The sequence below is a fragment of the Mustela erminea genome, chromosome 17, assembly GCF_009829155.1.
Source record: "Mustela erminea isolate mMusErm1 chromosome 17, mMusErm1.Pri, whole genome shotgun sequence".
Taxonomy (NCBI): Eukaryota; Metazoa; Chordata; class Mammalia; order Carnivora; family Mustelidae; genus Mustela; species Mustela erminea.
Genome location: NC_045630.1, coordinates 58240494 through 58255046, shown reverse-complemented (window position 1 = coordinate 58255046; position 14553 = coordinate 58240494). Strand labels below are relative to the sequence as shown.

At 37.8% G+C, this 14553-nt stretch overlaps 1 protein-coding gene across 1 annotated transcript in view; it reads right to left on the bottom strand.

Annotated features, from left to right (window-relative positions):
- Window positions 1-3743: 3743 nt before the first annotated feature.
- Window positions 3744-14553, bottom strand: part of LYPLAL1 (lysophospholipase like 1) — a 36160-nt gene continuing 25350 nt past the window's right edge. The window contains exons 4-5 of the mRNA XM_032318759.1: window positions 4867-4982; window positions 3744-4084 (exon numbers count right to left, since the gene is read on the bottom strand). Of these exons, the coding sequence (XP_032174650.1) occupies window positions 3845-4084; window positions 4867-4982 (356 nt within the window). The 3' untranslated portion in view covers window positions 3744-3844. The remainder of the gene's footprint in view (window positions 4085-4866; window positions 4983-14553) is intronic.

The following is a 14553-nucleotide window of genomic DNA, read 5'->3' as shown; positions in this document are numbered from 1 at the left end:
AAAACCGGGCTTTAAGAGACCACTTGGATATGGACAACAGGGACCTCAAGATTAGTGAGTGAGAACTGGAGCCTGGAGGACCTCCCCTGAACATACTGCTCAGGATAACACAATGGGTATCTTACTGGCCCAATGGGGAGGGGGCCAGAATTGGACTGAAAGTTATAGCCACATAAAATTTTAGATATATCCTCCATGCATAGATCTATTTGTGGAGCTGCATTTATAACCATACTAACCAGTACTAGTAATGCCTTGAATTTAATATATATATAATTTAATATATATTATATTTAATATATATTTAATATAAATTATATAACATATAAATTATATATATGTGTATATATGCATATATATATAAATTATATATGTGTGTATATATGCATATATATAAATTATATATATGTGTATATATGCATATATATATATATATATATATATATATATCATTTAGCCAGAATGTGTTTAGGCAAAAAGTCTTTATCATATAAAAGGGATTTCTTGATATGAGGACAGAATTACCAAAGCCATGCAAACATTTCAATTCCAAAAGCATGCAGGTATTTCAAGAAAAAAAATATATAGTATAAAATATATTATATTTAATATAATATAATTTAATATATATGTACATAATATATATATATAATTTTATTTATTTAATTTATTATAATTTTATTTATTTGACAGAAAGAGACGCAGCAAGAGAGAGTACACAAACAGTGGGAGAGGGAGGGGGGAAAAGCAGGCTTTCCAATGAGCAGGACCCTGCGATCATGCCCTAAGCTGAAGGCACACACTTAACCGACTGAGCCACCCAGGCGCCTCTGTTTAACTTATATTAAAGACTTTTACATAGACTATATAGCTTGATCTTCAGGCAATAATCTCAAAGAAGAGTATATTGTGGCAGAGGCTGAGGTTTATGCCAGAGTACATGATTAGTAAGTAACAGTCTAAGTATTTAAAAAAAAAAAAAAGAAAATCTGGATTTCTTTCCTTGCACTCTATCTGGGATGTATACACTTGACACCTTTCTTTATGCCAGGTATATGTGGTACTCCCGGCGTAAACGCAGCCATAAGGGGTTTTTGTGTGAGTCATACTGTGTATATTCAAGCTGAGGCATTTAGAAGTTCAAGGGGTGAAGGTCATTAAAAGCATGGGATAATTAAAACCCTGCACAGTCTTCTGTACAGGATTTTGGATTTTATTAAATTATATCAGTCTCTTTCTCTCGCCCACCCTCCCTCTTCACATTTAGAGTTGATAACTTTAAATACAAGAGGAGTAAAGGGACTTTCTGCTTATGACCAAGCTGGAGATATACAAGGACCAGATTTACTCTTCAACCTGAAACAGCTCAACAGCTAAACCACGTGTAGGCTTCCAGATCCCGGACACCGGCAGCACAGGACGGTTCTCATGAAGCACAGGTGAGGTGAGGTCTACAGATGCTCAGCCTACTGTGCGCAGGGAGCTTCTGGGCTGCAGTGTGAGGAGGGAGACCCGGAGGGAGCCAGGAGAGCCCGGAGCTTAGAGTTCACAGAGCAGAGTGTGAGAGAGCCACAGATCTGCAGAGGTTCAGCCCAACTCCAGCACTAACCATCAGAGAGAGGTGTGGGAGGGGAGGGCGACCCACTGGGAACAGAGGAAACAACCCCTAGGGCTTAGGAGGCCTGGGACATGTGTGTTCTACGAACCACGCTGTGAAACCTCACAGTCCAGCAAGGGTCAGCTGGAGTACCCACAATGCACTGCTTGAAGGGCGGGGCAAAGTGGGTCCTGGAAAAACAGGGCTCTGGAACCTTCTAAGAAAGCTTGAAGCCTGAAAGGATAAAACTGTTTCTAAGTACTTTCCAAGTAATTTAATTGCACTCAGTGACAAAGCTCCTATTTATAGAAATGCAAATAGCCCACTGCTTAATGAGGCAGAACTTACAATGCTTGGGATCTAATAAAAAATCATGAGGCCTAGGAAGGAGGCAAGAAAATATCATCCTTCGTGGAAAAAGAGATCAATCAATAGAAACAAACTAACAAATGACCGAGATGACAGACTCAATAAAGAATAGAAACATTGCTATTTATATCCCATATATCCTAGGAGAATAAAGATATTAAATATAAAATGCAACAAATTAAACACAGAACTTCTCTTTTTTTTAAATCTCAGATGCACAGTACCTTGGATAAAAAATAAAGTAGGTAGCATTAATGATTAATTAAACATTGCAGAAGATCAATGAACTTGATACACAGAAATAGAAACTATCCGAAATGAAATGCAGAGTGGAAGACCAAAAAAAAAAAACCAAGGGAAAAGGGGGGGGGGGGAAGGAATAAGTACCAAAGCCTGAAGTCCCCTAAGAAAAGAAAAGAGGAAGAGGCAGACAAATATTAGAAAATGCAGTGGCCAAAATGTCTCTAAATTTTTTTTTTTAAGATTTTTTTATTATTTATTTGACAGAGAGAGATAACAAGTAGGCAGAGAGGCAGGCAGAGAGAGAGAGAGGAGGAAGCAGGCTCCCTGCTGAGCAGAGAGCCCGATGCGGGACTCGATCCCAGGACCCTGAGATCATGACCTGAGCTGAAGGCAGCGGCTTAACCCACTGAGCCTCCCAGGTGCCCCAAAATGTCTCTAAATTTGATGAAAACTATAAATCCACAGATTTCAAAAGCAGAAACTCAACAAACACCTGGCACCAAAAAAAAAAAAAAAAAAAAAGGGGAAAACACCACCAAAGCAAATCATAACCAAATTGCTTAAAACTAAAGACAGAAAAAATTGTAAATAGTCATAGAAGAAAAAAAAAAAAACAGAAAAAATGCAAACTAGAAGATGATAATGTAAGATCTTTATAGTAATGAAAGGAAAAAATACCCTGTGAACCTAGAATTCTATATATCATTAAAAATGAAGGCAAAATAAGACTTTTTCAGACATACAAAAGTTGAAAGAATTTAATAGCTGCGGACCTGCATTATCCTAAATGTTAAAGTATTTCAGGCAGAAGGAAAATGATATCAGATGGAAATCTGGCACTACCTTAAGGAATGAAGAGCCCTGGAAAAGCAGATATAAAATAATGTTAAAATATTAAACTTTAAAGGATAATTCAGTGTCGCTTCCAGCCATTGACGTAACATAGGAAATGAATCTATTCTTTCATCCGAAAGAACAACAACAAAAAAAGGCAAAATACTGAAAACAAAGTTTTTAAAAGTCCTGGACATCGGCCAGTGAAGGACAGTGGTCTCTGACGGAAGGAGCAGGGAACAAGGCGAGCCCTATGCCCCAGCTTACTGCCTTCAGAGATCTCCTAGGCCACAGAGCGGAGAGAAAACACTTCATGCAGAGCTCGGAGGACCATATTTATTACTCAGAAGGTCTCCAATCGGAGGGGGAGATGGACCTTGAGAGACTGTGGACTCTGAGGAACTAACTGAGGGTTTTGGAGGGGTGGCCGTGGGAGGTTGGGGGAGCCTGGTGGTAGGTATTGTGGAGGGCACGGATTGCGTGGAGCACTGGGTGTGGTGCATAAACAATGAACTCTGGAACACTGAAAAGAAATCAAAAAAGTAAATAAAAATTTTTTTAAAAGTCTCCAATTATTTACAAATGTATCTGAAAAACAATCCACAGATGTTTGTCTAAATTAATGTTTGCCATTGATAAGATGATGCTACTCTCTGTAGCTAAGCATTTCAGTGACTAGTAAATAAATCAGTACACGTGATATTTATTAATACTTTAATTATCATTTGTCAAACTGTAATTTGGCAGTAAAAACCACTCTTCGTGGAGACATGACATGTAGATGAGCAAATCTACCCTGACTCATTCACTTTGCCTTTCCACTTCTCCCGGAAGCTTTGTAAGAATCCATGACTTTAGTTTTTCGAGCTCGGCTCTGCTTAGCTCATGGTAAACACCCGGGAAACTGTGAAACTTCGCGTTCACTCCGAGGGACCTTAACATCGAGTTTGTCTCCTCACCCCAAGAATGAAGAACTAACTCGTCTGCGGCCCCGTGGCACTGAAATAATTCAGGGAGCACACCGTCGCTGTCCCGAAGAGCCTGAGAACAGGATACGGAAATGGAAATGTTTAAGAAATTCCCTAAAGGACATGATTTTGCGAAATCAGACGAGCAGACAAAGGGCCACTCTACCCAAGCTTCACTATTCCAAGGGAGAAAAGAGGCGGGCGTGGTGCCGTCTGGGGCATCCAGCTGGCCGCAGGTACCACGGGAGCTACCGGTAGTCCTATGTGACCAGCAGTGACCCCACAGAGGACTGTCTCAAACGTGGGCAGAGTATTTCCTGAAGAAACCGTGTAACTCGAGCAGACACACTCTTCACACAGAGGGGCAGGCCGGAGGAAGACAGGGACAATTAAGGGAAAAATTACATTGTAGGTTTCATTCCTGTGTCTGCCGTTTCTACAGTAGGTATGAAGTTACAGCGCTATGTACTGCATCCCTGTATTAGCCTGTTGCTATGAAACCGGCATCGGGAATGTGAGAGATTCTGTTTTGATTACATTCATGACCTAAACAAACCTTGCTATAATCACCCATATTTTTATCATGGTGTAAGGGATACATAGGTATCATACATACAGATTCTTTAGCCTTTGATGCTGAGCTTAACAATAGTCTTTCTATGGCATTTCCTGAACATTAATGACCAGCTGGAATTACTATTTAATATAACTATATTAAATAATATAATCGGGGATGGAGTCCCAACAGTGCTTTGTGCACTGATGGTTACTGCCTAATTATCAATTTCGTTTTAGTTTCAACATGTGAATATTTCATGCTTGTTTGTTTTTTTGTTTTTAAAATCTGGAACTTACCTGGTAAACAGCAGATGTTTTATTCAGAAAACTAGAAAGAGCAAATACTCCTGCCACATCTTGATGATTTCTATATGCTAAGTGCATTGCCATGCACCCTCCCATAGAAAATCCTCCTAAAGGAAGCAAAAAATTCACTTATCAGAAGAAGTTGAATAAATGCGACAATAATTTAAAACAAGATACATCTGTGTCAGGCTTCCATGCATATTGTAAAATATTTGGAGACCTTTACAGAGATACAGTGCTAAAAAGAAGTATAGTCTACTTTCGAGCTCATTAAAAAAATACTTATTAATAATGAGTAACACTGGTTCATCTAGGTCATCACTGGTAAGGAGACTTGTTAAAAGAGTTGGGGGGCACCTGGGTGGCTCGGTGAGTTAAAGCCTCTGCCTTTGGCTCAGGTCATGATCTCAGGGTCCTGGGATCGAGCCCCGCATCAGGCTCTCTGCTCAGCGGGGAGCCTGCTTCCTTTCCTCTCTCTCTACCCGCCTCTCTGCCTACTTGTGATCTCTGTCAAATAAATAAATAAAATCTTAAAAAAAAAGAGTTGGAATTAAACAAAGAAATCATGCTCATTGACTGAACATATTTATCATAATTCAAAATACGAGTCAGCACAAGTGTTATTTAAACTTCTAATGTCCACTTATGTTTTGCTTATACTTGTATTATAGGAGTCCTCCCACTGCCACCAGAATTAATAACATGCACCTCTCTTACTTGCCAAGCTCCAAGCACCATGAAGAGTTACATTGCTCGTGCCTGCCTTATAAGAGATGTTTAGGGATCTTTTAGAGAAGATAATCAAAAATTTGGTGAGGGGTGCCTGGGTTGCTCAGTGTGCTAAAGCCTCTGCCTTTGGCTTGGGTCATGATCTTAAAAAAAAATTCGGTGAGCTAGTTAAAACATCTCTGATTTACAATATTGTTTTGGAAACTGACTTATGATGGTATAATTAAAACATGTACCTATACAAACTTTTTCAAAAGATTTAAAAAAAAAATTATTCATTTAACAAACTGTTACTGTCTTTCATGTGTCCGAACACTGTGCTAGCCACCGAAGATAGACAGTCCTGTGCTCCCCTCGGCAGCACACGTACTCAATACACAGACCCTTGTCCTCGATGGGGCACCAGGGACATCACAGAATGCGGAGGTAAGTATAAGATGTGGGGGCCCAACTTCAGGCTCGAGACCTGGAATGCTACTCCCCTGCTTGAGTGAGAGCTAAAAGATGTCTTATTTACATTTTGTGAGAAATAAATATAGTAAGTAAATCACAAGCTACACACTTACGGAAATATAAAAATATACACTGGTGTGGAATCCAGATCTCCTCATTTCCAGCCTCCTGCTTTATTTCACTTAACAAAGTGTAAAGCTGAATGCTTAAAGAGACTATAAATTTAAATTTACTACAATTTCTTTTTACAGATGAAGTGAACCAAGGCCCAAGATTGGGTGACCTGTTTAAGGATAGCGTCCCTAATTCTGGCTGTTAAGCTAGGACTTTTGGAATCCAGATTGTTTGTAACAGACCTTAATGTACTTTCCACTATCCTCTAGTATTTACTCAAATAGAACTGCTTTTAAATTTTGTTTTTATATTTTATTTATTTAATAACATCTAATAATATTATTGGGCAGGGCAATAATATTATTTTGGACCCAGGATACAACGTATGAGTGAAGATTACTAAGGCTTGCGAAGTTTGGATTTTTAAGAAGTACATAATATGTAAATAATGACAATGTACGATAAATATTACATCTGTGGTTTTCAACATACCAGAAAGAAATAATAGGGCCTCAACAGCAGAAGTTCACCATGGATGAGAACCACCTGAAAGGCTCTTTCAAAATAACCCCTCACACCAGCCACAGATGCAGATACGTCTGAGAGATCATGAATGGGCTTGGCAGGGGACAAGGCAGCACACACACCTTAAAATTGAGTGTGAAAGTTGCATATATGCATCAGATTCCCAAAAAGGTTAAAAACCACCAGACTGCATTACCTGTGGGTGTGTGCACCGATCAACAGGACAGGCCCTATTTGGATATGCAGAGCTTGCTGCAGACAAGATGAGTGTTTTCAGTAAACCCTCACTGTAAGTAAGCAGAGAGAATGCAAAACTTACTGGGTTTTGCTACAGTTCTAGTTATAGACTGTTCTTTTCCTTCTCAAGTTTTTCTATGTGATACAGTATGTGGGTTATAAAGCAAACACTGTGAAAGAGAATTTTGGCCAAGTTTTAATTTAGCAACTTTAAGTTAGTTCTCTAGATTTTGAAATCCTTGAGGATAAGAACCGTTCTGCCTCCCATGATCACACTGTGTTGCGAGCTTATGAGGAGCTCAGCGGAGTGTCCTCGCCCCCTGGTGCGCATGTGCCCGGAGCTGGCTTCCTCATCTCCTGTGCCCAGTCGTGTGCACACTTCCTGGTACACAGTGGTAACTCAGCAAAAGTCTGTTTAGCTGAATTCTTAGAAACCATATATTATAGGATGAAAGTAACAAAGAGTTTATGAACGTCTCTTAAATTTATCATATTTACAGGCACATGAAACATTTTCTAATATAATGTAAAGTCTGGTGGAAAGAGGACCCCAGGACAATAAAGAGAAACTGAGTTTTAATCCTACCCGTGACACTCTAGGTGTTGCCTTGGGGTATACTATTTAAGACCCAGAATCTCATTTCCAGTAAGATCAGATGGTTGGACTAGATGATCTTTAGGGTTTCCACCAAGTTGTTATTTTTCTAAAGATGATTTTATTTATTTATTTGAGAGAGAGAGAATGGAAGAGCAAGAGAGAGCAACAGCGAGCACAATTTGGGGGGGAGGGAGAGGCAGAGGGAGAAGCAGACACCCCACTGCGCAGAGAGCCTGAAGCGGGGCTCAATCCAAGGACCCTGGGATCAGGACCTGAGCCGAAGGCAGAGGCTTAACCCACTGAGCCACCCAGGTGCCCCAGGGTTTCCACAAAGTTTTTTAAACCTATTATATACAAATGCTTAACAATCACTTGTCAATGTCAAACAGCAAGGACTTTCAAAGTTTAGAGCTATTGCAAAGACAGAAGTCTACTTTCAGTTTAAGGTGAAGAATCTGTATCTCCCAGGATATGGCCGCCGACTTCCTCAAGCTCACAGAACCAATCCTAGCAAACGATTACCTCCTTCATCGCTTCAGGTCTCCCCTCTTTTTCCAAGTTACTTACACAATGAATTCCAGGTTGCTTATAAGCAAACACACTGTTCACAATAAAACTACAGCTTTAACATGAGGGGAAAATGGGAGGGAGGGAGAGATGGGGTTCCTGGTAGAATGAGAGGTAAAGACCGAAGGAGACAGAGACATAACATGGGGAGGCAGCAGCGATGAAGGGTGCTTCTGGTCTTCCAACTGCTTCCTTGGAGCAAGGCCACATTCTTTAACAGAAGGAATCATGCCAAATCCTACTAGAAACTTCTACTGGCATTGAATTCCTGGGTGGAATTTATCAAGGAGATCTTTATTAAACATCAAACTCAAAATCAGACATCGTAGAGACCGCCTCTTCTGCTCCTGACTTTTATGTAAGTCTGGAACATAAAGCCTTAGCATTTAGTAGTCTACAAGGTTCATGTGAAGAGGGATTTTTGTCTTAGTCACTGATGTCCCCTCCCTATGCTTAGAACAAGTGCCTGGCACATAGCAGGCATCTAGTAAGTATCTCATCAAATAAATGAATAAATATAGGTTGTGGTTCTATAAAATTATATCTAAAAGGGGACAAATTTGTATCATCAGGGAATGTGGCTCTTTGGCGATCTGACTGGCAAAAAAGTAAAGCTTAGAAAAAAGCAGGAGTGAATGGTTAGTGTCCCCCAGCCCGATTTCTAAATCTGGCTCCTTAAAATTAAAGGTTCCTAGACTCAGCGCCAGACCCTCTAACACAATCTCAAAGTACAAAAGCTCTTCTACCTACACATCAAATGCAGGAGAATCAGAGTCTTAGAAAAATACCAATGGCTGCAAGGCAGACGATTCAGGATTAGGTATAATGGGGAAGAACAGAAAGTGAAAATATGGTCATGATTTAAAAGAAACCGTATGTTATAGATTCTAAGGCTATAGGAACCAAGTTTTTATTTTTTGGAGAAATTCAAGAGCTTGAATTATATTTTTGTCAAATGTACCTAAGGAATATATTAACTATGACCAGTGTGACTAAGGAACTACATGTTTAATTTTATTTAATTTCAGCGAGTTCAAATTTAAGCCTAAATAGTCACATGTGCTAAGGACTATCATAGCGGACGATGAAGTTTCAGGTAATCTAAGCTGCATCAATAATTGAAAAAAACTTCACAATTCATAATTGGAGCAAAAAGAAAACATTTCATAAAGAGATGTTGAGAGTAGGATCATTAAATGTGATCTTTTAATATGACAGATATTTAAAAATCACAAGATAAAAGGTGTATGAAACAGATGAGTAAGCAAAAACAACTTACAGTTATTTTAAAATCATCCATACTGGGAAAATTTTACAGATTAAATTTCCCCCTCCACCATTTCATTCTTACTGACCAGGGTAACCTAATCACTTTGTGTGGTTTCAGAGCCCCTTGAATGAAACCAGTCTAACAAGAACAAGACCAAAGGTAAGAAAACATTTCCCACATTTGAGACGTCATTATGAACAGATATGAGTGCGTCCTGCAGATACTGAACCTCAGGTTCGATACTCGTAATTCACAGTGAAAATAAATGTACTCACTAAATCTTATTATTTAAAGATTTACTCTAAGCCCCTTACCCAATTATAATCTTGTGAGGTAATCTGCTATTTCTCACCAATCATCTTTGACAATTCAATCACCTTTAGCATCACAACTTATTATGAAAAGGGACTTTGTGTATTTTTTTCTAATAGAAGGAAATTTAACACAAAAGACTAGTTATTTGAATTCAATTTCCATCTAAATGTCTAAAATGCAATATAAAATATACTGTTCAATAAGTAAATACCAAATAGTAAACTCATTGTAGGTAATGGTTACAATGTATATTTATAGTTGCTGGCAAAGTATTAAAATGTCAAGAGTTAACATTTCAACATACATTTAAGATTAACAAGCTGAATAAAACATGTTAAAAAATAATAAACCTAGCTTTTATGAACTCTTTAAATAAAATAAAACAGAAACAATGTATTTTAAAAAAAAAAACTATCCTGGGAAAACTAATCTATCTGAAAACAAAATCCAGAGGGAAAAAAATACTTACAAATTCAAGTTTACCATCAATTAAACAGAACTTTTAGCATGTAATAAAATCTACCCTCCCTTCAAATTTCAACAATTCTTCCATTTAACTTATATATTATAGTTATTCAGACTAAACTGTGTGAAAGTCTCAAAAGGTTTGGGAATATCTATTTGTCTATTTTCTCAGATATTTACAGGGTAAACAAAATACTTATCATCTTCCAAAAAAAGCTGTTGAAACAGGACTTCCAAGACTTTAAAGTTCTAATTGTTGTTGAAGAAACACAAGTTGTTTAATGAAGATATATATACATATATATATATGAAAAGAAAGTAGGAGTCTGCTATCATTTCTCAAGTTTTAGCTCAAGAAAGAGCTAAAAGTTTCAAAAGAAACTTGTGTAAGGTCAGGGCGAAGGGAGACGGGAAATTTTGGTGCTCATCATCATCTTGGTCACTGCAATTGTCCCTTCATCTTTATTTTAAATATTATAAAATTAATACACTGATATATATCCAGTGTATAAAGTGTTTACACCATACAGGCAGAAATAAATGAGTCATCCAAAATTGCACTACTCATACATAATTCTGACATATTTTTAAAGTTAATTTTAATAGTTAAACACTCAATATATAATTTTTATACCTTACTTTTTCTTTCATATTATACTGACTTAAGTCTTTCAACAGAATTAAAAAAAAACATAACTTTATTCCTTGAACACACACTCATAATGTTCATTCTATGTGTACATAAGGTATTTAATAATTACATAATATTCAATTGTATTAATAGACCATAATTCCCTTAACCATTTCTCTCATGATGGGTATTTAGAACATCCACATAAATTACTCAGGTGTAATTCCAGGATTACTTGATTCTCCCTGCTTCAAAATTCTGACAGTATGTTCATATTATCAAAATTCTTGTAATCTGGTTATTTCATTAGTCAGATTCCAGATGTCCTAGATCAAAGTTAAACCCTAAATTTTATCAGCTTTGTCTTAACAAATTGTCACCACCTAGTGGCCGAAAAGGGAATCCCATCCTGGTACAAAGTTGATGAAGTCAAAGGATCTGGGTTCTAGTCCCAACTAGATTTTATGTTAGCTAGAATCTCTTTGGATTTTAGGGTTTTTTGTTGTTGTTGTTTTGTTTTGTTTTTAAATATCAGAAATGAGAATAATAATTTCCTGTTTTACCTGTCACAAGGCTCAAAAGAGATACTGTGCATGAAAACAACCTTATAATTTAAACACTATCTGAAAATAAAACAATGTGTATAATAATGGCAATTTAAAAACTGTCAAGTGTAATATAAATGTGAACTATTTTAGTACTATTACTACTATATGTACTTTTAAAGCACAGCAGTACACATGGGAAAAATTATACACCTTTCTTCATTTTGATTTCTCACATTATACAGAAACATCCAAGAAGGAAATGAGTTTCAACGCTGATATTAACGGAGAGGCAGAATGTAGTACCATGAATTTGCTTACATTCTGCACAATGGACACTCCCCACGTTAATAAAACAAGAAGACGGAATAAAATAACATTATTATTAATAAAATAACATTATTAATAATTTTCTCAGGCTACAAGATTTGAACCAACTGATTTATTATAGTAACTATATTACCAACAATCAGAAACTGATTTAAAGTCACTATTTTACTGCTCATTTCCCCTAACTTTTATCACATCCTCTGTAGAATCATGAGTGGTACAAATACATAAAATTAAATAAATAAGCTTTCTTATGCCCGATAGTCTTAATGTACAGAGTGAGGATTCACTAATGTCTCCAAGAACACACTGGTGTTCCTTGACCATCTCCTCTCTCTGACCCCAGCACTAGGACAGTTAGTGAACTTTTTGTCTAGTTCTTCCTATTTAACCAAAGTTAATTTATTTTTTCCATTAAGAAAGAAATATAGTTCCACTGATGACTAGAAAATCAATATTTGTTTTCACAGGTAATGCCTGCAGTGGACTATCCTGTCCTTCAGTAAAAACCTTATTCATCTTTGGGTTCCCTAAATCTGCAAACAGTGGGTGTGTTAATCACTGTCATTCTCTTGGACCTACTGCATTTGCCTCCTAGCTATGCTCCAGGCTTCAGACTGGCCTGCCCACCACCACACCACCACGGCTGCCAGCATAAGCTTTCTGAAATGCACATTCCATCACGTCATTCTCTGCATCTAATTCAATAATCCTTGGGGACTGGAGTGCATACTAAACTAGTATTTCCTGCCTTTCCTTTCTTCCATGAATGTGCTTCCCTCTTTGTTTACCAGTCGTATTCTTACGCATTCTTTAAAACTCAGCTGGTGAGTCCTCTCTTCTAAGAAACAGTCCTTAACTCTCCCAAAGATCATCTGTTTTTCCTGACTGCTCACAATGCACCTTGTAACACACTTTCACAATACATCGTATTAGAACACCTTACTTCTGCATCTCCCTCATTAGGCTGTACAATTTTTGGAAGTTTTCTTGGTATTCCAAGACTTAACATTTTTATTAACAATTTGGAGATCAAATTTAGTATGAGAAGTACCGTCTTTGACCTGATCAAGCTAGGTACACTATCCAAAAGCAGTTTGGCGAACATAAATTATTAAAACAATTGTTTTTAAAACTAAGTTTTAAAATAATAATAAAAAAAAAACCACTCATCAAAATAAAACCACAGACAATGGATAGGCTCCCACCTACTCAAATAGTTGCTTTACAAAGCTACATCGGTTGCAGATATAATCTTAAAGTTAAGGGTTCCATGAGCATATACTGTATGATATTAAACCAGAAATTTTATCCCACATTAAACAAAATCAATAAGGATAACAATTTTTGTACCTATTGTCTCCATGTTTTTCCTTTCTGATCCTAAAATTCTCTAGTTTTTCCTTTTACAATTTAAAAAAAAATTTTATTTATATATTTGACAAAGATCACAAGTAGGCAGAGAGGCAGGCAGAGAGAGAGGAGGAAGCAGGGTCCCTGCTGAGCAGAGAGCCCAATGCGGGACTCGATCCCAGGACCCCGGATCATGACCTGAGCCGAAGGCAGAGGCTTTAACCCACTGAGCCACCCAGGCGCCCCTCCTTTTACAATTTTTAAAAAAATAACCCAACCTTACTGTGGTGCATATGTGTGTGTGTAATAAAAATTGTTCAGAATCTCAAGCGCATTTTTCTTTGACTTCCCACTGAATCCCTCCTTCATTAACATGTCATGAATAGCACTTAAATCTTACTTCACTTAAAATGTACCATAATAGACACACAAAAGTATAAAAACCAGTCGAAAAATATTAAGGAGTAACTTCTGTTTAAGTAATCTATGAAAAAGAAAGGGAAACACAGCGTGTCCACCACTGAGCAAAATGAAGACAGCTGGTGGGGAAGGAGCAGTGAGCTCCCTGAGTCTCCCGGGGGCAGGCCTAACCCAGTAGGGCCTTTCTGCTGTTTGGAGTGACCCTGGCATGAGGGTAAAAAGATTATTCAATAACAGCAAGAAACCTGTCTCAACATTATGTGCCAGACACATTTCTAAGATGGTAGGAGTTGACTAGTTCAATCATCACAATTCTGTAAGAGAACTACTATTATTGTCATCCAAGCACAGAGGCTAAGGGGATTCTGTACCTACAAAGTCCTGAGTCTAGGGCTGCAAACCTGCAGGCCGAGTCCAGAGCCCAAGCTCTTGCTCGTGGTATACCGCCATCAGCGGCAATTATGATTCACACAACGCAGGGATGCACGTACACACACTCGGACACAGCAGTGACACCGCTTCTTGTGCCCCATTTTCAAATACAAGCAAATAACAACCACAGCAAAAAGATCTCCATAGGATGAGAATGGTACTTCCTACCTGGCGATTCACAGACCTGTACCCCTGGGGATAAAAATATATGTTTATTAAAAAAAAAAAAAAAAAAAAAAAGAATGGTACTTCCTCTCTGCATTAAGAGTTAACCCACGTGGGGCGCCTGGGTGGCTCAGTGGTTTAAAGCCTCTGCCTTCGGCTCAGGTCAGGATCCCAGGGTCCTGGGATCAAGCCCCGCATCGGGCTCTCTGCTCAGCAGGGAGCCTGCTTCCCCCCACCCTCATCCCTGCCTCTCTGCCTACTTGTGATCTCTGTCTGTCAAATAAATAAATAAAATCTTAAAAAAAAAAAAGAGTTAACACACATAAAGAATCCTAGACACAAAAAAGGAGTTAATAACTAATATAAACATGTTATATATATATAGTTATAATATACCATAAGTTTTATATAGATAACTATATGTCATATATAGTTATATTAATAACTAATATAAACATAACTAATGTTTTGTCATAGTGTAAGAGGTCAAGGATCATGTGAATTTGGGGGACATGTTTAATGCTCCGCA